The sequence below is a fragment of the Chlamydotis macqueenii genome, chromosome W, assembly GCF_036417535.1.
Source record: "Chlamydotis macqueenii isolate bChlMac1 chromosome W, bChlMac1.mat, whole genome shotgun sequence".
Lineage (NCBI taxonomy): Eukaryota > Metazoa > Chordata > Aves > Otidiformes > Otididae > Chlamydotis > Chlamydotis macqueenii.
The window spans coordinates 19,243,986-19,269,190 of record NC_141592.1 but is presented as its reverse complement, the minus strand read 5'-3'; the positions used below and the strand labels follow the sequence as shown (position 1 = coordinate 19,269,190).

Sequence of the window (25,205 nt, the reverse complement as noted above, 5' to 3'; positions counted from 1 at the left end):
CCTTCTACGATCTTTCCTAGCCTCTTTTCTCGGGGCAGCGGGCTTTAGCTGATGTGAAGTGTTGGTGGGCAAATCATCCAGAGAAGCGAAGAGGCGCAATGCTTCTGGGCCGTTACCAAGAGCGAGTGAAGAGCAGCAAGAGCTTTCCTTGCTGACCCTTTTCACGTGGGAGATTAGCTAGACACTGGCCCGTTTAGTGCCTTGTTTCTTCTGCGCAGCTTGGACAAAGAGCATTGCGGCTTTCGCGGGTCGAGTTGTGCATCCCCCGGAGCTCTGCGGGAAAGAGCGAGAGAAGAGCCGCGAAAGCTCCGAGTGCGGCCAGCTGGCGTGTGGCGGCGATGATCCGCTGTTCGTCGGTTGGAGGGCGACTTCCTTCTGCGCGGCTGGTTCCAAGTTGACGGTAACTGCCAGCGTGCTAGCTGTGTAGGCCAGTGAAGAGGCTCGACGTGTGTGTGTCCGTAGATCTGCTAGAAAGCGCACGTGAAGAGCAGAAAGGGCTTTCAGAGCAGCCGGTTCTCGTCTTGGACAGTCGCCAGACATCCGCACTTGGAGTGCCTCAGCACCCCGGACAGCCTGGCAAACACGGCTGTAACTGTCCCAGCGCAAGCTGTTCAGGAAAGCACAGAGATGCGCTGTTCGTGTGCCTTTAGCGCTGCTAGCAAGAAGCCTCCGGAGCAGGCACTTCTCGTGCGGCAACAACCGTGCCTTCTACGATCTTTCCTAGCCTCTTTTCTCGGGGCAGCGGGCTTTAGCTGATGTGAAGTGTTGGTGGGCAAATCATCCAGAGAAGCGAAGAGGCGCAATGCTTCTGGGCCGTTACCAAGAGCGAGTGAAGAGCAGCAAGAGCTTTCCTTGCTGACCCTTTCCACGTGGGAGATTAGCTAGACACTGGCCGGTTTAGTGCCTTGTTTCTTCTGCGCAGCTTGGACAAAGAGCATTGCGGCTTTCGCGGGTCGAGTTGTGCATCCCCCGGAGCTCTGCGGGAAAGAGCGAGAGAAGAGCCGCGAAAGCTCCGAGTGCGGCCAGGTGGCGTGTGGCGGCGATGATCCGCTGTTCGTCGGTTGGAGGGCGACTTCCTTCTGCGCGGCTGGTTCCAAGTTGACGGTAACTGCCAGCGTGCTAGCTGTGTAGGACAGTGAAGAGGCTCGACGTTTGTGTGTCCGTAGATCTGCTAGAAAGCGCACGTGAAGAGCAGAAAGGGCTTTCAGAGCAGCCGGTTCTCGTCTTGGACAGTCGCCAGACATCCGCACTTGGAGTGCCTCAGCACCCCGGACAGCTTGGCAAACACGGCTGTAACTGTCCCAGCGCAAGCTGTTCAGGAAAGCACAGAGATGCGCTGTTCGTGTGCCTTTAGCGCTGCTAGCAAGAAGCCTCCGGAGCAGGCACTTCTCGTGCGGCAACAACCGTGCCTTCTACGATCTTTCCTAGCCTCTTTTCCTCGGGGCAGCCGGCTTTAGCTGATGTGAAGTGTTGGTGGGCAAATCATCCAGAGAAGCGAAGAGGCGCAATGCTTCTGGGCCGTTACCAAGAGCGAGTGAAGAGCAGCAAGAGCTTTCCTTGCTGACCCTTTTCACGTGGGAGATTAGCTAGACATTGGCCCGTTTAGTGCCTTGTTTGTTCTTCGCAGCTTGGGCAAAGAGCATTGCTGCTTTCGCGGGTCGAGTTGTGCATCCCCCGGAGCTCTGCGGGAAAGAGCGAGAGAAGAGCCGCGAAAGCTCCGAGTGCGGCCAGCTGGCGTGTGGCGGCGATGATCCGCTGTTCGTCGGTTGGAGGGCGACTGCCTTCTGCGCGGCTGGTTCCAAGTTGACGGTAACTGCCAGCGTGCTATCTGTGTAGGACAGTGAAGAGGCTCGACGTGTGTGTGTCCGTAGATCTGCTAGAAAGCGCACGTGAAGAGCAGAAAGGGCTTTCAGAGCAGCCGGTTCTCGTCTTGGACAGTCGCCAGACATCCGCACTTGGAGTGCCTCAGCACCCCGGACAGCTTGGCAAACACGGCTGTAACTGTCCCAGCGCAAGCTGTTCAGGAAAGCACAGAGATGCGCTGTTCGTGTGCCTTTAGCGCTGCTAGCAAGAAGCCTCCGGAGCAGGCACTTCTCGTGCGGCAACAACCGTGCCTTCTACGATCTTTCCTAGCCTCTTTTCTCGGGGCAGCGGGCTTTAGCTGATGTGAAGTGTTGGTGGGCAAATCATCCAGAGAAGCGAAGAGGCGCAATGCTTCTGGGCCGTTACCAAGAGCGAGTGAAGAGCAGCAAGAGCTTTCCTTGCTGACCCTTTTCACGTGGGAGATTAGCTAGACATTGGCCCGTTTAGTGCCTTGTTTCTTCTGCGCAGCTTGGACAAAGAGCATTGCGGCTTTCGCGGGTCGAGTTGTGCATCCCCCGGAGCTCTGCGGGAAAGAGCGAGAGAAGAGCCGCGAAAGCTCCGAGTGCGGCCAGCTGGCGTGTGGCGGCGATGATCCGCTCTTCGTCGGTTGGAGGGCGACTGCCTTCTGCGCGGCTGGTTCCAAGTTGACGGTAACTGCCAGCGTGCTAGCTGTGTAGGCCAGTGAAGAGGCTCGACGTGTGTGTGTCCGTAGATCTGCTAGAAAGCGCACGTGAAGAGCAGAAAGGGCTTTCAGAGCAGCCGGTTCTCGTCTTGGACAGTCGCCAGACATCCGCACTTGGAGTGCCTCAGCACCCCGGACAGCTTGGCAAACACGGCTGTAACTGTCCCAGCGCAAGCTGTTCAGGAAAGCACAGAGATGCGCTGTTCGTGTGCCTTTAGCGCTGCTAGCAAGAAGCCTCCGGAGCAGGCACTTCTCGTGCGGCAACAACCGTGCCTTCTACGATCTTTCCTAGCCTCTTTTCTCGGGGCAGCGGGCTTTAGCTGATGTGAAGTGTTGGTGGGCAAATCATCCAGAGAAGCGAAGAGGCGCAATGCTTCTGGGCCGTTACCAAGAGCGAGTGAAGAGCAGCAAGAGCTTTCCTTGCTGACCCTTTTCACGTGGGAGATTAGCTAGACACTGGCCGGTTTAGTGCCTTGTTTCTTCTGCGCAGCTTGGACAAAGAGCATTGCGGCTTTCGCGGGTCGAGTTGTGCATCCCCCGGAGCTCTGCGGGAAAGAGCGAGAGGAGAGCCGCGAAAGCTCCGAGTGCGGCCAGCTGGCGTGTGGCGGCGATGATCCGCTGTTCGTCGTTTGGAGGGCGACTTCCTTCTGCGCGGCTGCTTCCAAGTTGACGGTAACTGCCAGCGTGCTAGCTGTGTAGGACAGTGAAGAGGCTCGACGTTTGTGTCCGTAGATCTGCTAGAAAGCGCACGTGAAGAGCAGAAAGGGCTTTCAGAGCAGCCGGTTCTCGTCTTGGACAGTCGCCAGACATCCGCACTTGGAGTGCCTCAGCACCCCGGACAGCTTGGCAAACACGGCTGTAACTGTCCCAGCGCAAGCTGTTCAGGAAAGCACAGAGATGCGCTGTTCGTGTGCCTTTAGCGCTGCTAGCAAGAAGCCTCCGGAGCAGGCACTTCTCGTGCGGCAACAACCGTGCCTTCTACGATCTTTCCTAGCCTCTTTTCCTCGGGGCAGCCGGCTTTAGCTGATGTGAAGTGTTGGTGGGCAAATCATCCAGAGAAGCGAAGAGGCGCAATGCTTCTGGGCCGTTACCAAGAGCGAGTGAAGAGCAGCAAGAGCTTTCCTTGCTGACCCTTTTCACGTGGGAGATTAGCTAGACACTGGCCGGTTTAGTGCCTTGTTTCTTCTGCGCAGCTTGGACAAAGAGCATTGCGGCTTTCGCGGGTCGAGTTGTGCATCCCCCGGAGCTCTGCGGGAAAGAGCGAGAGAAGAGCCGCGAAAGCTCCGAGTGCGGCCAGCTGGCGTGTGGCGGCGATGATCCGCTGTTCGTCGGTTGGAGGGCGACTTCCTTCTGCGCGGCTGGTTCCAAGTTGACGGTAACTGCCAGCGTGCTAGCTGTGTAGGACAGTGAAGAGGCTCGACGTTTGTGTGTCCGTAGATCTGCTAGAAAGCGCACGTGAAGAGCAGGAAGGGCTTTCAGAGCAGCCGGTTCTCGTCTTGGACAGTCGCCAGACATCCGCACTTGGAGTGCCTCAGCACCCCGGACAGCTTGGCAAACACGGCTGTAACTGTCCCAGCGCAAGCTGTTCAGGAAAGCACAGGGATGCCCTGTTCGTGTGCCTTTAGCGCTGCTAGCAAGAAGTCTCCGGAGCAGGCACTTCTCGTGCGGCAACAACCGTGCCTTCTACGATCTTTCCTAGCCTCTTTTCTCGGGGCAGCCGGCTTTAGCTGATGTGAAGTGTTGGTGGGCAAATCATCCAGAGAAGCGAAGAGGCGCAATGCTTCTGGGCCGTTACCAAGAGCGAGTGAAGAGCAGCAAGAGCTTTCCTTGCTGACCCTTTTCACGTGGGAGATTAGCTAGACACTGGCCGGTTTAGTGCCTTGTTTCTTCTGCGCAGCTTGGACAAAGAGCATTGCGGCTTTCGCGGGTCGAGTTGTGCATCCCCCGGAGCTCTGCGGGAAAGAGCGAGAGAAGAGCCGCGAAAGCTCCGAGTGCGGCCAGCTGGCGTGTGGCGGCGATGATCCGCTGTTCGTCGGTTGGAGGGCGACTGCCTTCTGCGCGGCTGGTTCCAAGTTGACGGTAACTGCCAGCGTGCTAGCTGTGTAGGACAGTGAAGAGGCTCGATGTGTGTGTCCGTAGATCTGCTAGAAAGCGCACGTGAAGAGCAGAAAGGGCTTTCAGAGCAGCCGGTTCTCGTCTTGGACAGTCACCAGACTTCCGCAGTTTTAGTGCCTCAGCACCCCGGACAGCTTGGAAAACACGGCTGTAACTGTCCCAGCGCAAGCTGTTCAGGAAAGCACAGAGATGCGCTGTTCGTGTGCCTTTAGCGCTGCTAGCAAGAAGCCTCCGGAGCAGGCACTTCTCGTGCGGCAACAACCGTGCCTTCTACGATCTTTCCTAGCCTCTTTTCTCGGGGCAGCGGGCTTTAGCTGATGTGAAGTGTTGGTGGGCAAATCATCCAGAGAAGCGAAGAGGCGCAATGCTTCTGGGCCGTTACCAAGAGCGAGTGAAGAGCAGCAAGAGCTTTCCTTGCTGACCCTTTTCACGTGGGAGATTAGCTAGACACTGGCCGGTTTAGTGCCTTGTTTCTTCTGCGCAGCTTGGACAAAGAGCATTGCGGCTTTCGCGGGTCGAGTTGTGCATCCCCCGGAGCTCTGCGGGAAAGAGCGAGAGAAGAGCCGCAAAAGCTCCGAGTGCGGCCAGCTGGCGTGTGGCGGCGATGATCCGCTCTTCGTCGGTTGGAGGGCGACTGCCTTCTGCGCGGCTGCTTCCAAGTTGACGGTAACTGCCAGCGTGCTAGCTGTGTAGGACAGTGAAGAGGCTCGATGTGTGTGTCCGTAGATCTGCTAGAAAGCGCACGTGAAGAGCAGAAAGGGCTTTCAGAGCAGCCGGTTCTCGTCTTGGACAGTCACCAGACTTCCGCAGTTTTAGTGCCTCAGCACCCCGGACAGCTTGGAAAACACGGCTGTAACTGTCCCAGCGCAAGCTGTTCAGGAAAGCACAGGGATGCCCTGTTCGTGTGCCTTTAGCGCTGCTAGCAAGAAGCCTCCGGAGCAGGCACTTCTCGTGCGGCAACAACCGTGCCTTCTACGATCTTTCCTAGCCTCTTTTCCTCCGGGCAGCGGGCTTTAGCTGATGTGAAGTGTTGGTGGGCAAATCATCCAGAGAAGCGAAGAGGCGCAATGCTTCTGGGCCGTTACCAAGAGCGAGTGAAGAGCAGCAAGAGCTTTCCTTGCTGACCCTTTTCACGTGGGAGATTAGCTAGACATTGGCCCGTTTAGTGCCTTGTTTCTTCTGCGCAGCTTGGACAAAGAGCATTGCGGCTTTCGCGGGTCGAGTTGTGCATCCCCCGGAGCTCTGCGGGAAAGAGCGAGAGAAGAGCCGCGAAAGCTCCGAGTGCGGCCAGCTGGCGTGTGGCGGCGATGATCCGCTGTTCGTCGGTTGGAGGGCGACTTCCTTCTGCGCGGCTGGTTCCAAGTTGACGGTAACTGCCAGCGTGCTAGCTGTGTAGGACAGTGAAGAGGCTCGATGTGTGTGTCCGTAGATCTGCTAGAAAGCGCACGTGAAGAGCAGGAAGGGCTTTCAGAGCAGCCGGTTCTCGTCTTGGACAGTCACCAGACTTCCGCAGTTTTAGTGCCTCAGCACCCCGGACAGCTTGGAAAACACGGCTGTAACGGTGCCAGCGCAAGCTGTTCAGGAAAGCACAGAGATGCCCTGTTCGTGTGCCTTTAGCGCTGCTAGCAAGAAGCCTCCGGAGCAGGCACTTCTCGTGCGGCAACAACCGTGCCTTCTACGATCTTTCCTAGCCTCTTTTCTCGGGGCAGCGGGCTTTAGCTGATGTGAAGTGTTGGTGGGCAAATCATCCAGAGAAGCGAAGAGGCGCAATGCTTCTGGGCCGTTACCAAGAGCGAGTGAAGAGCAGCAAGAGCTTTCCTTGCTGACCCTTTTCACGTGGGAGATTAGCTAGACATTGGCCCGTTTAGTGCCTTGTTTGTTCTTCGCAGCTTGGGCAAAGAGCATTGCTGCTTTCGCGGGTCGAGTTGTGCATCCCCCGGAGCTCTGCGGGAAAGAGCGAGAGAAGAGCCGCGAAAGCTCCGAGTGCGGCCAGCTGGCGTGTGGCGGCGATGATCCGCTCTTCGTCGGTTGGAGGGCGACTGCCTTCTGCGCGGCTGGTTCCAAGTTGACGGTAACTGCCAGCGTGCTAGCTGTGTAGGACAGTGAAGAGGCTCGATGTGTGTGTCCGTAGATCTGCTAGAAAGCGCACGTGAAGAGCAGAAAGGGCTTTCAGAGCAGCCGGTTCTCGTCTTGGACAGTCACCAGACTTCCGCAGTTTTAGTGCCTCAGCACCCCGGACAGCTTGGAAAACACGGCTGTAACGGTGCCAGCGCAAGCTGTTCAGGAAAGCACAGAGATGCGCTGTTCGTGTGCCTTTAGCGCTGCTAGCAAGAAGCCTCCGGAGCAGGCACTTCTCGTGCGGCAACAACCGTGCCTTCTACGATCTTTCCTAGCCTCTTTTCTCGGGGCAGCGGGCTTTAGCTGATGTGAAGTGTTGGTGGGCAAATCATCCAGAGAAGCGAAGAGGCGCAATGCTTCTGGGCCGTTACCAAGAGCGAGTGAAGAGCAGCAAGAGCTTTCCTTGCTGACCCTTTTCACGTGGGAGATTAGCTAGACACTGGCCGGTTTAGTGCCTTGTTTCTTCTGCACAGCTTGGACAAAGAGCATTGCGGCTTTCGCGGGTCGAGTTGTGCATCCCCCGGAGCTCTGCGGGAAAGAGCGAGAGAAGAGCCGCGAAAGCTCCGAGTGCGGCCAGCTGGCGTGTGGCGGCGATGATCCGCTCTTCGTCGGTTGGAGGGCGACTGCCTTCTGCGCGGCTGGTTCCAAGTTGACGGTAACTGCCAGCGTGCTAGCTGTGTAGGACAGTGAAGAGGCTCGACGTGTGTGTGTCCGTAGATCTGCTAGAAAGCGCACGTGAAGAGCAGGAAGGGCTTTCAGAGCAGCCGGTTCTCGTCTTGGACAGTCACCAGACATCCGCACTTGGAGTGCCTCAGCACCCCGGACAGCTTGGCAAACACGGCTGTAACTGTCCCAGCGCAAGCTGTTCAGGAAAGCACAGAGATGCGCTGTTCGTGTGCCTTTAGCGCTGCTAGCAAGAAGTCTCCGGAGCAGGCACTTCTCGTGCGGCAACAACCGTGCCTTCTACGATCTTTCCTAGCCTCTTTTCTCGGGGCAGCGGGCTTTAGCTGATGTGAAGTGTTGGTGGGCAAATCATCCAGAGAAGCGAAGAGGCGCAATGCTTCTGGGCCGTTACCAAGAGCGAGTGAAGAGCAGCAAGAGCTTTCCTTGCTGACCCTTTTCACGTGGGAGATTAGCTAGACACTGGCCGGTTTAGTGCCTTGTTTCTTCTGTGCAGCTTGGACAAAGAGCATTGCGGCTTTCGCGGGTCAAGTTGTGCATCCCCCGGAGCTCTGCGGGAAAGAGCGAGAGAAGAGCCGCAAAAACTCCGAGTGCGGCCAGCTGGCGTGTGGCGGCGATGATCCGCTCTTCGTCGGTTGGAGGGCGACTGCCTTCTGCGCGGCTGCTTCCAAGTTGACGGTAACTGCCAGCGTGCTAGCTGTGTAGGACAGTGAAGAGGCTCGATGTGTGTGTCCGTAGATCTGCTAGAAAGTGCACGTGAAGAGCAGAAAGGGCTTTCAGAGCAGCCGGTTCTCGTCTTGGACAGTCACCAGACTTCCGCACTTTTAGTGCCTCAGCACCCCGGACAGCTTGCAAAACACGGCTGTAACGGTGCCAGCGCAAGCTGTTCAGGAAAGCACAGAGATGCGATGTTCGTGTGCCTTTAGCGCTGCTAGCAAGAAGCCTCCGGAGCAGTCACTTCTCGTGCGGCAACAACCGTGCCTTCTACGATCTTTCCTAGCCTCTTTTCTCGGGGCAGCCGGCTTTAGCTGATGTGAAGTGTTGGTGGGCAAATCATCCAGAGAAGCGAAGAGGCGCAATGCTTCTGGGCCGTTACCAAGAGCGAGTGAAGAGCAGCAAGAGCTTTCCTTGCTGACCCTTTTCACGTGGGAGATTAGCTAGACATTGGCCCGTTTAGTGCCTTGTTTGTTCTTCGCAGCTTGGGCAAAGAGCATTGCGGCTTTCGCGGGTCGAGTTGTGCATCCCCCGGAGCTCTGCGGGAAAGAGCGAGAGAAGAGTTGCGAAAGCTCCGAGTGCGGCCAGCTCGCGTGTGGCCGCGATGATCCGCTGTTCGTCGGTTGGAGGGCGACTTCCTTCTGCGCGGCTGGTTCCAAGTTGACGGTAACTGCCAGCGTGCTAGCTGTGTAGGCCAGTGAAGGGGCTCGACGTGTGTGTGTCCGTAGATCTGCTAGAAAGCGCACGTGAAGAGCAGAAAGGGCTTTCAGAGCAGCCGGTTCTCATCTTGGACAGTCGCCAGACATCCGCACTTGGAGTGCCTCAGCACCCCGGACAGCTTGGCAAACACGGCTGTAACTGTCCCAGCGCAAGCTGTTCAGGAAAGCACAGAGATGCGCTGTTCGTGTGCCTTTAGCGCTGCTAGCAAGAAGCCTCCGGAGCAGGCACTTCTCGTGCGGCAACACCGTGCCTTTTACGATCTTTCCTAGCCTCTTTTCTCGGGGCAGCGGGCTTTAGCTGATGTGAAGTGTTGGTGGGCAAATCATCCAGAGAAGCGAAGAGGCGCAATGCTTCTGGGCCGTTACCAAGAGCGAGTGAAGAGCAGCAAGAGCTTTCCTTGCTGACCCTTTTCACGTGGGAGATTAGCTAGACATTGGCCCGTTTAGTGCCTTGTTTGTTCTTCGCAGCTTGGGCAAAGAGCATTGCGGCTTTCGCGGGTCGAGTTGTGCAGAGAAGGCAGAGGGCCTCCTCGTCCGGATCTTGACAGTCATTCAATAGTTAAGAGTTGAAAACCCTTTTTTACACTGCTGCTGGTGATTTATGTGCTGAATGTCATGGCGAATGCACTCACCATTGCGTGGTTTGTGTCCATCACAAGTACCACAGCCCCGTGTACTATTTCCTCAGCACCTCGTCCTTCTTGGATATTTGGTTCACTTTGGTCATTCCTCCTCACTTGTTTCTCAGTCTCTTCTTGGAGATTAAGGTGTCTTTGCAGCTGCTTACGAGTGTCTGACCTCTTCCTCTGCTGCCTTCTCTGACCTTCTTTCATTTGGTGCAGGACCATTCTTTTATGCCATTAGACCCTCTGTGCCCAGTGTAGAGACTGCTTCTTCTGCATGATCATCCCCTTTCACAGCACCAGCTGCTGTGAAACATGAGCATTGCTCCCTCCTCCGTTGTTTTGCTGAGCTCCTTCACACTGACTGCTGGGGTTTGTGCCGACATTATAAGCACAGTGCTGAGGGTAACCTCTCTGCAAAGCCACAATAAGGCCTTCTTCACCTGAATATCTTTCATCTGCACATCCTGTATTTCTTCACTCACTTGTCGCACAGGCTAGCTGCAGGTTTGATGATGCCGGGCCTTAGGAGAAGCTGCTTCGCCATAAGCTGTCTGCAAATCTGCAGATTTCTCTAGGAAAGTGCATTCAGGAGAAGAATAATTCTAGGTAATGTAGGTGTCACCCAACAGAGTGAGAAGATACTGCCCTTTAAGCATTTGAATGGACCCAGAAAATGGAAACTGGGACTGTCCCCTCTGATTCACTGGTTCACTGTGCTCGTACTGCTGTGGGTGGCTGAGCTTGAGCTTTTGCTCCAATCAGCCAGTGGTTTAATCTCAGAAAGTTTTCCAGACTAAGCCAGTGCAGAGATTGTCCTATGCTCGATGAGAGACAAAATCAAGCCGGGCATTTGGGACCTAAGACCAGCCTGAGCCCCAGGCTGAAACATCACCTCAAACATGGAGCACTGCCTGATACTGAACTTCCCTTTTTACTCCTTGTGCAAGTGCTACCCATCCTGCCCTGGGACAGAGCCTAAGGGGGCAACACAGTCTGTGAAGCTTTGTTTTTCTGCTGCTAGCCTACCATCTGTCGTGGTGGTCTGGTGAGGTCCCCGATGACTGGAAGACGGGGAATATAACCCCAATTTTTAAAAAGGGGAATAAGGAAGACCCAGGTAACTACAGGCCGGTCAGCCTCACCTCTGTGCCTGGCAAGGTCATGGAGCAGATTCTCCTGGCAAGGTCATGGAGCAGATTCTCCTGGAAACCATGCTAAGGCACATGGAGAGCAAGGAGGTGGTTGGTGACTGCCAACATGGCTTCACCAAGGGCCTGACCAATTTGGTGGCCTTCTATGACAGGGTGATGGCATCGGTGGACAAGGGACGAGCAACTGACATCATCTACCTGGACTTGTGCAAAGCTTTTGACACTGTCCCGCATAACATCCTCCTCTCTAAACTAGAGAGACATGGGTTTGATGGACGGACCACTCGGTGGATAAGGAGTTGGCTGGATGGCCGCACTCAGAGAGTGGTGGTCAACGGCTCGATGTCCAAGTGGAGACCGGTCAAGAGTGGCGTCCCTCAGGGGTCCATGTTGGGCCCGGCCCTGTTCAACATCTTTGTTGGTGACATGGACAGTGGGATAGAGTGCACCCTCAGCAAGTTCACTGATGACACCAAGTTGTGTGGTGCCGTAGACGCTGGAAGGGAGGGATGCCATCCAGAGGGACCTTGACAGGCTGGAGAGGTGGGCCCGTGCCAACCTCATGAAGTTCAACCAGGCCAAGTGCAAGGCCCTGCACCTGGGTCATGGCAATCCCAGGCACAAATCCAGGCTGGGCGGAGAATGGATTGAGAGCAGCCCTGAGGAGAAGGACTTGGGAGTGCTGGTGGATAAGAAGCTTAACATGAGCTGGCAATGCGCCCTTGTGGCCCAGAAGGCCAACCGCATCCTGGGCTGCATCAAGAGAAGCGTGACCAGCAGGTCGAGGGAGGTGATTCTCCCCCCCTATTCTGCCCTGGTGAGACCCCACCTGGAGTACTGTGTCCAGTTCTGGAGCCCCCAACACAAGAAGGACAGGGACCAGTTGGAGAAGGTCCAGAGGAGGGCCACGAAGATGATAAAAGGGCTGGAGCACCTCTCTTATGAGGACAGGCTGAGAGAGTTGGGGCTGTTCAGCCTGGAGAAGAGGAGGCTCTGGGGAGACCTGACAGCGGTCTTCCAGTACCTCAAGGGGGCCTACAAGAAAGTTGGGGAAAGTCTGTTTAGTAGGGCCTGTTGAAATAGGACGAGAGGTAATGTTTTTAAAATAGAGGGGGGTAGATTTAGATTAGAAATGAGGAAAAAATTTTTTATGATGCGAGTTATAGAACACTGGAACAGGTTGCCCAGAAAGGTGGTGGAGGCCCCGTCCTTGGAAACGTTCAAGGCCAGGCTGGATGAAGCTCTGAGCAACCTGACCTAGTCAGGGATGTCCCTGCTCCTTGCAGGGGGGTTGGACTAGATGACCTTTGAAGGTCCCTTCCAACCCTAACCATTCTATGATTCTATGATTCTATCTCCTTTCCTCCCTCTCCTCCTATTGCATGTTGAATCATCCTCTTTTTGGAGTCATCCGCTCTGCTCCTTCCTCTGCCTAAAAAGAAATCTAAAGATGAAAAGAAAACATCAGCCTTTATTGTGTGTATTTTTCTTGTGCTTCCTGCTGTTAGATTTGTATTTGAATTTAAAAACAAATAATAATCAGAGATTGGAGACTTGACTGGTGAGTTTCATCTACTTCCCTGCAGGTGCCTGCGAGAACTTGTTTTCCCAAGGCTCCCTCTGTAGTCAGTAGAGACAAGAGAAAATGCCAGAGGCTGGGTCCTCCCAGCCTATAACTGGCATGGAAAAGAAAGGTTACAGATCTCTTCCAGACACTCTTCTCTTGCTCTGCATTGAGGTCAGGACATTTCACAGGAATGGCACTGAGCAAGTGTTTAGAAACAGCTGCATTTCGGTGCAGGCAGATGAGGCTGTGTGATGGACAGAGTGGAACCACAACACATTTCAGTCATTCTTTAGAATACTGAAGAAGGCAAGATGTACTTGGTCCCTGATCCACCCTCTTTCGCTTTCCTGAAGAAACAGAGAGCAGGAAGTTGTGGAAGAAAGCCAGGGATTCCAAAAAAGATACTTGATCTTACTTTGAAATCAACAGAATTCTCCGAGATTACAAGTCCAAAAAGGCAAGTACTGAAATGCGGAAGGAATAGCTTTCATTACATGTATTTCATTAGATTTGATTTGATGGTTTAACATTTTTTCAATAGAAAAATTTTGCATGTAAGTGTGATAGATGTTTGCAACAGGTCTGAGTGGATTTGGAATTTCCCAGGAATGGGGTGAAATAGTTAACAGCCACTTTAAAATCCTCTGTTCTGGAGAAATAATCCTTTGTGAGTGTTTGAAAAAGGTAGAAAGAATAACTTATCTGAGGACCGTAACTAAAATGTAAACCAGGAAAATTAAGAAATGAAAAATGCCTGAAGGACTGTCTCTGCCTGTGTTACAGAGGAAGACAGCAGGAAGGGAAAGAAGCAGAAAAGGAAGGACAGAACTTTTCATCCAGACTGTGAAAGCACCACGCTTGTTCATTACCATGTTCCTGTCCCAGCAGGATGAACTGAAATTCAGCACGGGACCAGAAAACGGAACTGCGGTTACTGAGTTCATCCTGGAGGGTTTCTCAGGGCTTGATCAAAGACTGCAACTGTTTCTGTCTCTGCTCCTTCTGCTCGTATACCTGACAACAGTGATGGGGAACACAACTATCATTTTCCTTGTGTGTGTGGATCCCCGCCCGCAAACCCCCATGTACTTTTTCATCAGCAATCTCTCCTTCTGGGAAATCTGGTTTACGTCCTCCACAAGTGTCAAATTGTTGCTGATCCTGGGTTTTGGCAGGAGAACAATCTCACTAAGCGGCTGCTTTGCCCAATCCTATTTCTATTTTGCGCTGGGCTGTACAGAACTCGTTCTACTTGTTGTCATGTCCTTTGACCTCTATGTTGCCATCTGCCAGCCTTTGCGTTACGCTGCCATCATGAAGCCTCAGCTCTGCATCCACCTGGTTGTTGCTGCTTGGGTCACAGGTGTCACACTCATGAGTTACCACCTGGTCCTCCTCTCCAAGCTGACTTTCTGTGGCTCAAACAAGATCCACCATTTCTTTTGTGACAACTCCCCCTTATTCAAATTGTCCTGCTCTGACACCAGCCTTCTTTGGAAAACAGACTCTGTTTTGTTTTCATTTTTCATACTGGGTTCCTTATGTTTAACTCTGGCATTTTACTCGGGCATCCTTTTCTCTGTTCTACACCTGCCAGCAGCCTCTGGGAGGAAGAGAGCTTTTACAACATGTTCTTCCCATCTCACCACCTTGGCCATTGCATATGGGAGCTGCATTGCTCTCTACGTGCGTCCTTCCACAGATGTTTCCTTGGAGACAAACACAGTTGTAGCTTTGCTGAACACTGTCTTGTATCCATTCTTAAACCCGTTCATCTACAGTCTTAGAAACAAGGTTGTGAGACTGGCCCTGAAGGAAGCCATTGCCTGTGCTACACCACAGCTTTTCCCCTGATAGTGATGCATTTCTGGACAGCAATTCCAATGAGCTGCTGTCACGTGTTGAATAATACCAGTGCAGATGTATGTAATGTCCAAACACCTGAGATGCCTCAGGTGATAGATGTTCTTGCTGTATTGTGTAGAGTTAAGTGATAAGAAGCTCATCTGCACACAAGAAGAAGGCACAAACAATGACAGGAGGAGTAAGTCAGTTAATGCCCTGCCCTGGCTGCTCCCAGGCACACCACAGGAGAACCACCTGTGCATCAAGAGCCCATCTCCACAAACCAAGAGGAGCACAGAGGCACAGTGGCAGGTGGGAACCCAAATTACAGGCTCCTGAGGAATAAACATCTTGTCCCAGCTCCTTCCAGGGCTGCCCTGCAAGAGCCGTCAGCCCTGTGGTCCAGGAGGGAAAGCCGTTGGGATGAGTCTCTGAGAGCAGCTCTCTGGATCACCATTTGGACTGAGGGCCTTGTTGCCTGGAGTGTAAGACATATCATGGGATGCAGGGAAAGAGCATTTTTGGATTGGAGAGGACTTATTACGGGATGTTTATGGGAGGACACTGACCCGTGCAGTCTGTCCCATACTCTCATTAAACTTAATTTCTAACTCATTCCTGTGTGAGAGAATCTCTCTTCTGCATGAATGAGTACACAAGTGTGAGTGCAGCAACTGGAGCAGGACCAGGGGATCACTAGTATGTCATTAGTGCCAGCGACTGAGAGTCTGGAGTGAGTGGACACAAAAGTGTATGTGTGACTGGGGTGGTCTGTACCAGTATCTGGAAAGTGGCTGTGGCCTCGGAGACTTTTATGTCCAGGTGCCTTCAACTGAGGAAGCTGATATCCAGGGGCAGCTGCTGAGGTGACTGAATGCCTGAGTCCAGCTGCTGGAGGAATCCTCCCTGTACAGGTGTATATATAGAATAGTATTGAACTGAATGATAGAATCGTAGAATAGTTTGGGTTGGAAGGGATCTTTAAAGGTCATCTAGTCCAACCCCCCTGCCAGGGGCAGGGACATCCCCGACTAGATCAGGTTGCTCAGAGCCTCATCCAGCCTGGCCTTTAATGTTTCCAGGGATGGGGCATCCACCACCTCTCTGGGCAACCTGTTCTAGTGTTCCACCAACCTCAGTGCAAAATTTTTTTCCTTCTATCAGCTGTGAATCTACCTCCTTCTACTTTAAAACGATTACCCCTCATCCTTTCACAACAAGCCCTGCAAAAATATTTATCCCCCTCTTTCCTGTAGGCCCCCTTGAGGTACTGGAAGACCTCTATAAGGTCTCCCCAGAGCCTCCTCTTCTCCAGGCTGAATAGCCACACCTCTCTCAGCCTGTCCTCACAGGAGAGGTGCTCCAGCCCTTTCATCATCTTTGTGGCCTCCTCTGGACTCTCTCCAACATGGCCATGTCCTACTTATGTTGAGGGCTCCAGAGCTGGATGCAGTACTGAGGTGGGGTCTCACCAGAGTGGAGTAGAGGGGCTGAATCCCCTCCCTCGACCTGCTGGCCACACTTCTTTTGATGCAGCCCAGGATGCAGTTTGCTTTCTGGGCTGCAAGAGCGCATTGTCAGCTCATGTTGAGCTTCTCATCCACCAGCACCCCTAAGCCCTTCTCCTCAGGGCTGCTCTCAATCCACTCTCTGCCCAGCCTGGATTTTGTCTGGGATATCCTTGACCCATACGCAGGACCTTGCAAAGAATAGAATAGAATAGAATAGAATAGAATAGAATAGAATAGGATGGTTCAGTAGGAAGGCACTTAAAACAATCATTTATTTGAAATGCCTAACTAATTCAGAGCTGACCAAGCAAGAAAGCCTACTATGAAAAAACTCAGCACCTCCCTGTTGACTTCCTGTTGTCATGAAGCTGTAGAGAGTGATGAGGTAGCTTCACAGCCTCATTTTCTCAAAACTCGAAGAGTCCAGAGTCCTCAGCCACTCCTCACAGGACATGCCTTCCAGTCCTTTCAACACTTTTCTTGACCTCCTCTGGACGCATCCAAGGACTTTCACCTCCTTTTAAAATTGTGAGGGCCAGCCCTGCACACAGTAGCACCAACGTTGCTTACAGGTGGCACCAATGCTGAACACAGCGGGATAGTCACCCCTTTGGACTGGCTGGCCATACTGTGTTTGCTGCACCCCAGGATGCAGTTTCCCCTCTTGGCTGCCAGGGCACACCGCTCACTCACATTGCGCCTGCTGTCGACCGGCACCCCCAGATCCCTTTCTGCAGGGCTCGTGCCCAGATACTCCTCTTCCAGTCTATTCTTGTGCCTTGCACTATTTCATCCCAGGTACAGAATCCGGCATTTGTTCTTGTTAAAAACGGTGAGAGTTGCCTCCTCTGGGCCATGGATACAGGTGTTAAACTGCACAGGGCACAGGAGAGTTTTCTGTGCTGCCCCAAAATGTCCCACTATGTCCCAGTGGCCTCCAGGTAAGGTATGACCCCTTCAGCATTGCTCCCTCAGCCTGAGAGGGTCCAACTGCTGTTTGGCTCACCTGTTTCTCTGCCTTTCCAGACTGTAATGTCCTCTCTTGGGTACAAGAATATTGAGGGAGACCATATCAAAAATCTTGCTGAAGTTCAGGTGAACAACATCCACCATTCTCCCCTCATGCACAAATGCTGTTGCTTCATTGTGAAGGCAGTCAGATTGGTGACTCGGTCTCCTTTTCCCAAAACTAGACAAGTCCAGAGTCCTCAGCCGCTCCTCATAGCACATGCCTTCCAGCCCTTTCACCAACTTTGTTGACTTCTTCTGGGCACACTAAAGGACCTTCACTTTCTTTTAAAATGGTGAGTTCCAAAACTGCACACAGGACTCCATTTGAGTGTGCACCAATGCTTTTGTCACAAATATCAGTTCCTAGCTGGCAGTCCAGAGTACCCATGGAAACCAGCAGTGCTGGAGAGGCATCTACTGTGTGTGAAAATAAGTGGGTTGGATCAGTATTTCATAGAATCATAGAATCATAGAATCACATGGTTGGATGGGACCTATAAGATCATCTAGTCCAACCGTCTTCCCACTACCATTGCTGCCACAGCTACTAAACCATATCTTGTAGCTTCTCATCAAGCCGCCTCTTGAACACTGCCAGGGACAGTGACTCCACCACTTCCCTGGGCAGGCCATTCCAGTGTCTGACCACTCTTTGGGAGAAAAAGTTTTTCCTCACGTCCAATCTAAACCTCCTCTGGTACAACTTGTGGCCATTTCCTCGGGTCCTGCTTGTTGCCTGGGAGAGGAGGCCAAACCCCTGCTCATCACAACCTGCCTTCAGGAAGCTATAGAGTGCAATGAGGTCTCCCCTGAGCCTCCTCTTCTTCAGACTAAACAATCCCAACTCTCTCAGCCGCTCCTCATAAGACTTGTGCTCCAGACCCCTCACCAGCTTTGTTGCCCTTCTCTGGACACGTTCCAGGGCTTCAATGTCTTTCTTGTAGTGAGGGGCCCAAAACTGAACACAATACTCAAGGTGCGGCCTCACCGGCGCCGAATACAGGGGGATGATTACCTCCCTGCTCCTGCTGGCCACACTATTTCTAATGCAGGCCAGGATGCCGTTGGCCCTCTTGGCCACCTGGGCACACTGTTAGTTCATGTTCAGCTGAGCATCAACCAACACCCCCAGGTCCCTTTCGTCTTCACAGTCCTCCAGCCACTCAGCTCCAAGCCTATAGCACTGCATGGGGTTATTGTGGCCAAAGTGCAGGACCCGACACTTGTCCTTGTTGAACCTCATCCCATTCAGCTCAGCCCAGCGATCCAGCCTATCCAGATCCCTCTGAAGGGCCTCCCTACCCTCAGGCAGATCAACACCACCACCCAACTTGGTGTCATCTGCAAACTTGCTGAGGGTACACTCAATCCCCTCGTCTAGGTCATCAATAAAGATATTGAACAAGATGGGCCCAAGTACCGACCCCTGGGGGACACCACTTGTAACAGGCTGCCAGCTGGACTTGACTCCATTAACTACTACCCGCTGGGCATGGCTCCCTAGCCAGTTCTTTATCCAAAGAAGGGTATACCTACCCAGTCCACAGGCAGCCAGTTTCCGTAGGAGAATACTGTGAGAGACCGTGTCAAAGGCTTTGCTGAAGTCCAGGTAGACCACATCAACAGCCTTTCCCTCATCCACCAGTCTGGTCACCCAGTCGTAAAAGGAAATGAAGTTGGTCAAGCACGACCTGCCTTTCGTGAACACGTGCTGGCTGGGCCTGATCCCCTGGATGCCACTCATATGCCAAGTGATCTCACCCAAGATGATTTGCTCCATAACTTTCCCGGGTACTGAGGTCAGGCTGACAGGCCTGTAGTTCCCCGCATCCTCCTTATGGCCCTTCTTGTAGATGGGAGTCACATCGGCAAGCCTCCAGTCCTCCGGGACCTCCCCAGATAACCAGGAGCGCTGGTAGATGGCCGAGAGCGGCTCGGCAATCACCCCCACCAACTCCCTTAGCACCCTAGGATGGAGCCCGTCCAGTCCCATGGACTTGTGGCAGTCCAGATGGAGAAGGAGCTCTCTAACTGTCTCCACCTGTACCACAGGGGGTGTACTCGGCCTGGCATCCCAGACTTCCAGATTAGGGCATAAAGTGCCCTGAGGATAACTGATCTGCCTATTAAAGGCAGAAGTAAAGAAGGAGTTGAGGACCTCAGCCTTCTCCTTATCCTCAGTGGTCACATTCCCCGCTGCATCAAGTAAAGGGTGTAAATTCTCCTTGTTTCTTCTCTTGCCACTGATATATTTGTAAAAGGATTTCTTGTTCTCTTTTACTGCAGTGGCCAATCTGAGTTCATGCTGAGCTTTTGCCTTCCTAACTTCCTCCCTGCATACCTTAGAAACTTGTTTGCAATCTTCCCGAGTAGCCTGTCCCTTCTTCCAGAGGACATAGACTCTCTTTTTCTTCCAGAGCCTCAACAATAGTTCCCGGTTCATCCACACCGGTCTTCTTCCCCTACGGCTCGCCTTATGACATTCAGGAACAGCCTGTTCTTGTGCCTTTAAGATCTCCATCTTGAGGAGCGTCCAGGCTTCCTGGACCCCTTTACCCTTAAGGAGCGACTCCCAAGGGACCCTCGCAACAAGTGTCCTGAACAAGTCAAAGTCCCCCCTCTTGAAGTTCAGGATAGCCGTTCTGCTAGTCATCCTTCTGACATCTCCAAGAATAGAGAATTCTACAATTTCATGGTCGCTCTGCCCAAGACAGTGCCCAACCTTCACACCTCCCACGAGTCCTTCTCTGTTAGTAAAGAGTAGGTCAATCAGGTCACTATCCCTGGTAGGCTCTCGTACCAGCTGCATAAGGAAACTATCTTCCACACCCTCTAGGAACCTTTTGGACTGTTTCCTCTGCGCTATATGATATTCTCAGCATATATCAGGGAAGTTGAAGTCTCCCACAAGAACGAGTGCTGGCGATTGCGCGACTCGCTCAAGCTGCTCATAGAACGCCTCGTCCTTCATTTCACCCTGATTAGGCGGTCTATAACAGACCCCCACCAGGATGTCACCCCTACAGGCCTATCCTCTGATCCTTATCCATAGATACTCAACTGTATCATTCCCAACCCCAAGCTCTTCAATGTCAAAATAGTCTTTAATATAAAGACTAAGTGTTCAAGGCCAGGCTGGATGAGGCGCTGAGCAACCTGATCTAGTCAGGAATGTCCCTGCTCCTTGCAGGGGGGTTGGACTAGATGACCTTTGAAGGTCCCTTCCAACCCTAACCATTCTGATTCTATGATTCTATGATTTGGGAGCATAGACCGTATAATGGCCAGAGTCCTGGCAATGCAAATACAAGTGAAGGTCAATATTTCTTCTCCACCCATTGATACACTCCCTGGAAATTCCTGTTCTTGCATGGTGGAAAAACATAATCATTTTAGGAAAAGGATTCAATTATCTCAGCTGTTATAAAGGTATTCATGTGACTTTTAGAAGTTAGAAGCAGTTCTTCCTCCTTCCAGGCAGAGCTCAGCTGTCTGACCAGGGACATAAAGTGCCCCTTGTAGAGGCCCCACTGTAGCTGAGGTGTTTGCCTGGGACTGGTCACTGTCAGACAGGACAGGAGGTGCCTCGGACACTGATTGCATGGGCCAGGCAGAGGGTCCCAGTGCACCTGAACTGGCACCAGGCGCCTGTGTCACTGTACCTGAAGACATCTGTGTCCCTGTAGCTGCATCCCAGATCAGTTTTGGAAAAGGCTTTTCCTTCTAAAAACAGGAAAAAGTCACAAAATCCCCCCAAAGACTAGTATGTTAAATCAAAATGAACAAAACCAAGGAGAAGAAGAACACAAAGAATTTAATAAGATGAAAAGCATATTAAAATATGTCTTCACTTTAGATCTTTGCATTTACTTCTTCATTTTTTCATTTTTCTGTAAAATTTCCTGAACATTTCTGTCACAATCAAGCCTGCGGCATTAATTGATATAATTTTGTTTCAAGCACAGACCCCAGAGCTCCCCAAAGTCTTCCTGTCCTTCTCTGGCCATGCCACTCCTCACTCATGGCACAGAGTCACACCAAAGTATCGAGCTCTCTCAGCTGATGGGGAAGCAGTTTCAGTGAAACGCTTTAATTTTTGGATGACCGTTTCTGCACAAATCTCATCATAGCTGTGTTACAGTGACTTCTTAAAGGAGCCTGTAAGGCTTCTGGTCATTCTGTCTTTTCATTCCCTGCAAGATTTCATCTCCCTGTGTGCTTCTGTAGATATAACAGGTATAAATACAGAGATATGCAAATACATATGCATATATATTTATAGACTTGTGTATAAAGACAGTTATTTTGTTCAGAGAAACTACTACATCTATATTGACATAATTCATGTTTCTTCTTCTGCCTCTTACTCCTTCCTTCCTTCTCTTTGGTATCATTGACTTTCTGAGGAACTTAGGGTGTACAAGCCATCTAAGCATCACATAGGTCAGCTAGATGGACATGAGGTTTCTCAGGGGTTCCCTCTCCATCTGGCATCATCCACAAACAGACCAGTTATTTACGCTGTTCCTTTGTTTGGGCCATCAATAAAGATATCAACCAGTGTTGCCCTAGGTGTTGGTCGCTGACGGAGTCAGTCACTAGTAACTGGTTGCACTGTGACTGCATGGCTCAGTCAAGTTTTCACCTACCTATGATCCATTCGCCCACTCCAGAGCTCAGCGGTTTGGATACAGAGAGACCAGGGGGCCTGTGTTAAAGGCCTTAGTAAAGCAAGGGCCCACTAATTGACATTCTTCTTCATGGAGAAAGCAACCAGGCTGGTCAAGGGTGATTTTTATTTGCCCTTGCTGACTCTTCCCAATCTTGTCCATTTCAGGCCTGGAACCTTCTTCCAGGAGGACTTACTCCACCACGTTACCAGGGAATGAGGTGAGGCTGACTGGGCTGTAGTTCTCCAATTCCTCCCTCTGACCCTTCTTGAAGATGGGTGCAACATCTGCCTTTCTGCAGCCATCAACAGCCTTCCCAGAGGGCCCTGAAATTTCAAGGACAGACAAGCACAATCCTGCAAGGACACCGTCCAGCTTCCCCAGCACCCTTGTGTTTATCCTGTCCTTTTCCATGGATGTGTTTTCTTGGATGAGGTCTGTTCTGGTTTTGTTTAGTGAGGGGGGGCTACAGCGGCAGCTTCTGTAAGAAGCTGCTAGAAGTTGTTCCCCTTTGTTCAGTGGACTCGGCCAGGCCTAGGGCGGACTCGCTGATGGCCAAGGCCAAGCCAATTGGTTCTGTCATAATGCCTCTGCGTTATAATATGTTTAAGGGGAAAAACAGAAAAAAAAAGAAGATGTGAAGACACTGAGTGTGGGCAGAAAGGGGGAGGTGCAAGCCCTGTGGGCCTTGCAGCCCTCACCCTCTGGCCTCCCACTGGGTGGCCATCTGGGCCTGACTTGGCCCAGCTCGGCTGCAAGAAGTGGAGAGGAGATGTGAAGAGAAACTGAGAGGTGTCTGCCTGCCTGTTGTGAAGAATTTCTTGAGAGGAACGGCTGCAGATGCCAAGGGCAGTGCAGAAGGAGGGGGAGGAGTAATGCAGCTCCTGGCCAAGATTCCCCTGCAGCCTGTGGTGATGACCATGGTGGAGGAGGCTGTCCCTGTGAAGCCCATGGAGGCCCACGGAGGAGCAGTTGTCCCCTTGCAGCCCATGGAGGCCCACGGAGGAGCAGAGATCCCCCTGCAGCCTGTGGAGGACCCCACGCCAGAGCAGGCGGGTACCTGAAGGCAGCTGTGGCCTGTGGAGGGCCTGCTGGGGCAGCTGTTCTGGAGGGACTGCACCCTGTGGAAGAGATGACCCACGCTGGAGCAGTTTCATGAAGGACTGCAGCCCGTGGGAGGGACCCCACAAGGAGCACGGGAGGAGGAGTGTGAGGAGTTCTTCCCTTGTGGAGAAGGAAGGAGCAGCATAAAGTGACAAGTGATGAAGTGACCATAACCCCCATTCCTCTTCCTCCCTGTGCTGCTTGAGAGGCGGAAAGGTGGTAGAGATAATGTTAAGCCCAGGAAGAGGGAGCTGTGGGGGGAAGTTACCTTGTTCTCTGTCTTATTCTCCTGCAATAAAAACAAATAATTTTCCCCAAGTCGAGTCTGTTTGGCCCATAATGGTAACTTTAATGATTTTTCCGCTGTTCTTATCTCAAATCTCGAGCCTTTTTTCTTATATTCCATCTCCCTATTCCCTCACAGGGTGGAGGAAGTGAGCAAGAGAGTACATAGTCTGGTCCTGAGCAGGCCTAAACTCTGACAGATGCTCACATGCAGGTGTCTATTCTGTGCAAACGTGAACAGAGGCCAGAGCAATCCCACCTCCTCTGGGCTTGTGGTGTGCGTGAGAGGGAGCTGAGTCCCCTTCAAATGCTGGGAACAGAAATGAATGCTGAGATGCCTTTGTAGCCTCAGCTGAATCCCTTCTCTCAGCAGGGATAAAAGAGATCCCTGCCTATCCCTGTCTGGGTGTCCTGTCCAATTAAAAAAAAAAAAAAGAAAAGTTATAACTTTGTCTCATGGAGGAGAAATTGCGCTTCTGGAAAAAAGTGTCTCTGCCCAGCTGAGGCAGGGATGCCATCAGTGATGGCTTCAGGCTGTTTCCCAGCAGGTTCCCCTGCAGCCCCAGGGACAGCTGGAGGGAGCCCAGAGGGGACAGAGAAAGTGCTGCCTTGGGCTGGGCCTCTGCTGCTGAGCTGGGCCGGGCTCCTGGCATGGAGGGAGCTGCTGGTAACAGGGCAGCGCTGCAGAGAGACAGCTCTGCCCAGGAGCAGCTCCTCTGCCAAGTGCAGCAGGGCTGAGGGTTCTGCCTGCAGGAGCTGAGGGGAGAGGAGCGAGGCAGAGAGAGGTGAAAGGCAGCCTGGGGTGGGAGGATGCCAAGAGCTCAGTGAGGTAGAAACCTTCACAGCCCTCTTTACGGTAAGTCTCTGTGTGCAGGGCATTGAAGCTGGTGTTCCTGGAGGGGTCTTCTGGAGCTGGTTCGTCCCACAGCCTGTAGGAACTGCCAGGAGGATTCCCACCGTTTCCCTGGTGTAGGGGAAAAGGACCTGCTCCTGAGGAGGGCTTCCCTGCTGCACCATCAGTAGGACAGGGCATGATGTCTGCCTTGTGTGGGGGGTAAGTGCAAGGGTGCAAAGCCGTGTGTGCAGCCAGGGGTGCCCAGGGCTGTCCTTCCAAGCTGGGTCCCTTCACCACTGTGGGTAGTGTGATGGGGCAGGGACTCAGCTATGAGGGCTGTGGGGAGAAGCTGTGGGTGGAAGGAGAGACCCCTGACAGGACAGGGTTTTTCTGCTGTTGAGAGTGTGCTCCATGGGTCAGCACTGCTCTAAGCTCCATGCCACCCCCAGGACATTACCAAGGTGACTTTTTAAGAGAATGGTCAAAGTGGTGATTACCTGAAAGGGAAGGAGTCTGTGCTTTGGGATCAGTCCTCTTGGTTGGCTGGGAGGGAAGTGGGAGATGGGAATTTATTGTTCCACTCTTGAGGAGACACAGAGATGCCCGTTCTCTTTAGGACTTCTCTGAGCTGCTCCTTAGCCCTTGCACAGACAGAGCTGCCCCCGTAACAGTTCCCTGCTGCCAGGAGGTGTTTGCAGGGCAGAGCTGAGCACACAGGGAGTGGGATGGGGCTCTGGTTCTGTGAGCACTGACAGGGAAGAGACTTGGGCACAGAGAAATGGTTCCCAGCAGAGACAGCTGCAGGCGGCAGAGACACTGTCAGAGAGGGAGAGGGACCTGATCCCAGAAAGGCGGTGGGAGGGGGGATTTGGGCACCTCCTTTCCCTCCCCTGCAGTGCAGGGACTTTTCCTGGAGCAGTTCCCTGGTTTCCTTTCTCACACAGCACAGCCTCCCCCTCTCAGTGACACAAACACTTGGCCATCAATTGCCTTCCCAGAAGCCAGACTACTAAAGAGGGAGGTGAGGGTTCAGGTCCATCTGGGACACCAGCTCTATGGGTCCTGTCATGCAGATTTTTCCACGGAGGACAAGCAATCAGTGCCCCTCTTAACCTTTACCGCTCTCGGCAATGCTATGTTTGGGGTTGGAAAAGATCTGACCCTCCCCTCAGGACACTTTAACTTTAGGATATTTGACTCTTTTCCTGGGAGGTCCTGCTGGGCTCCAGGCTCCCCAGGCACAACTCTCCCATGGCATCTCTGGTTTTCCAAGTGCTCAATGGAGAAGACATTGCGGGACTAAGACTATGGAAATGCTGCCAGTCAGCTGTATGCGAGCTGCTCTAATAAGTCCTCTGTGTCCCTGGCTGGGACGGCAGAGCTGAGATCATCCTCAATTATGATGAGAAGGGATGAGGGATTAGGAGATCTGCATTTGGAAACTGAATTTCTGTGCTCTCAGAAGTGTCCAGTTTATTTCAGGGGGAACACCTGAGTGTGATTGTCCTCCAGCTCAAAAAGTTGTCAGCACAGAGGAGCTGAGACCAGGGTCTGTCCTCATCCCACACTAAGGGACAGTTCCTTTGCCTCTCAGCACCCACAGAATTTCACTTTGAGTGCAGCAAGAATTCCACAGACTCCAACACTCCTGAGCTGTGGTGGAACAGAATCACAGAATCATAGAGGAGGTAGGGTTGCAGGAGACATT

General features: G+C 52.6%; 1 protein-coding gene across 1 annotated transcript; it reads left to right on the top strand.

Moving 5' to 3' along the window:
* Positions 1-13,106: 13,106 nt before the first annotated feature.
* On the top strand, positions 13,107-14,090 carry LOC147596610 (olfactory receptor 6E1-like). The gene has a single exon (XM_086769763.1). The coding sequence runs from the start codon at positions 13,107-13,109 to the stop codon at positions 14,088-14,090; it is 984 nt and encodes a 327-aa protein (XP_086625889.1).
* Positions 14,091-25,205: the final 11,115 nt, after the last annotated feature.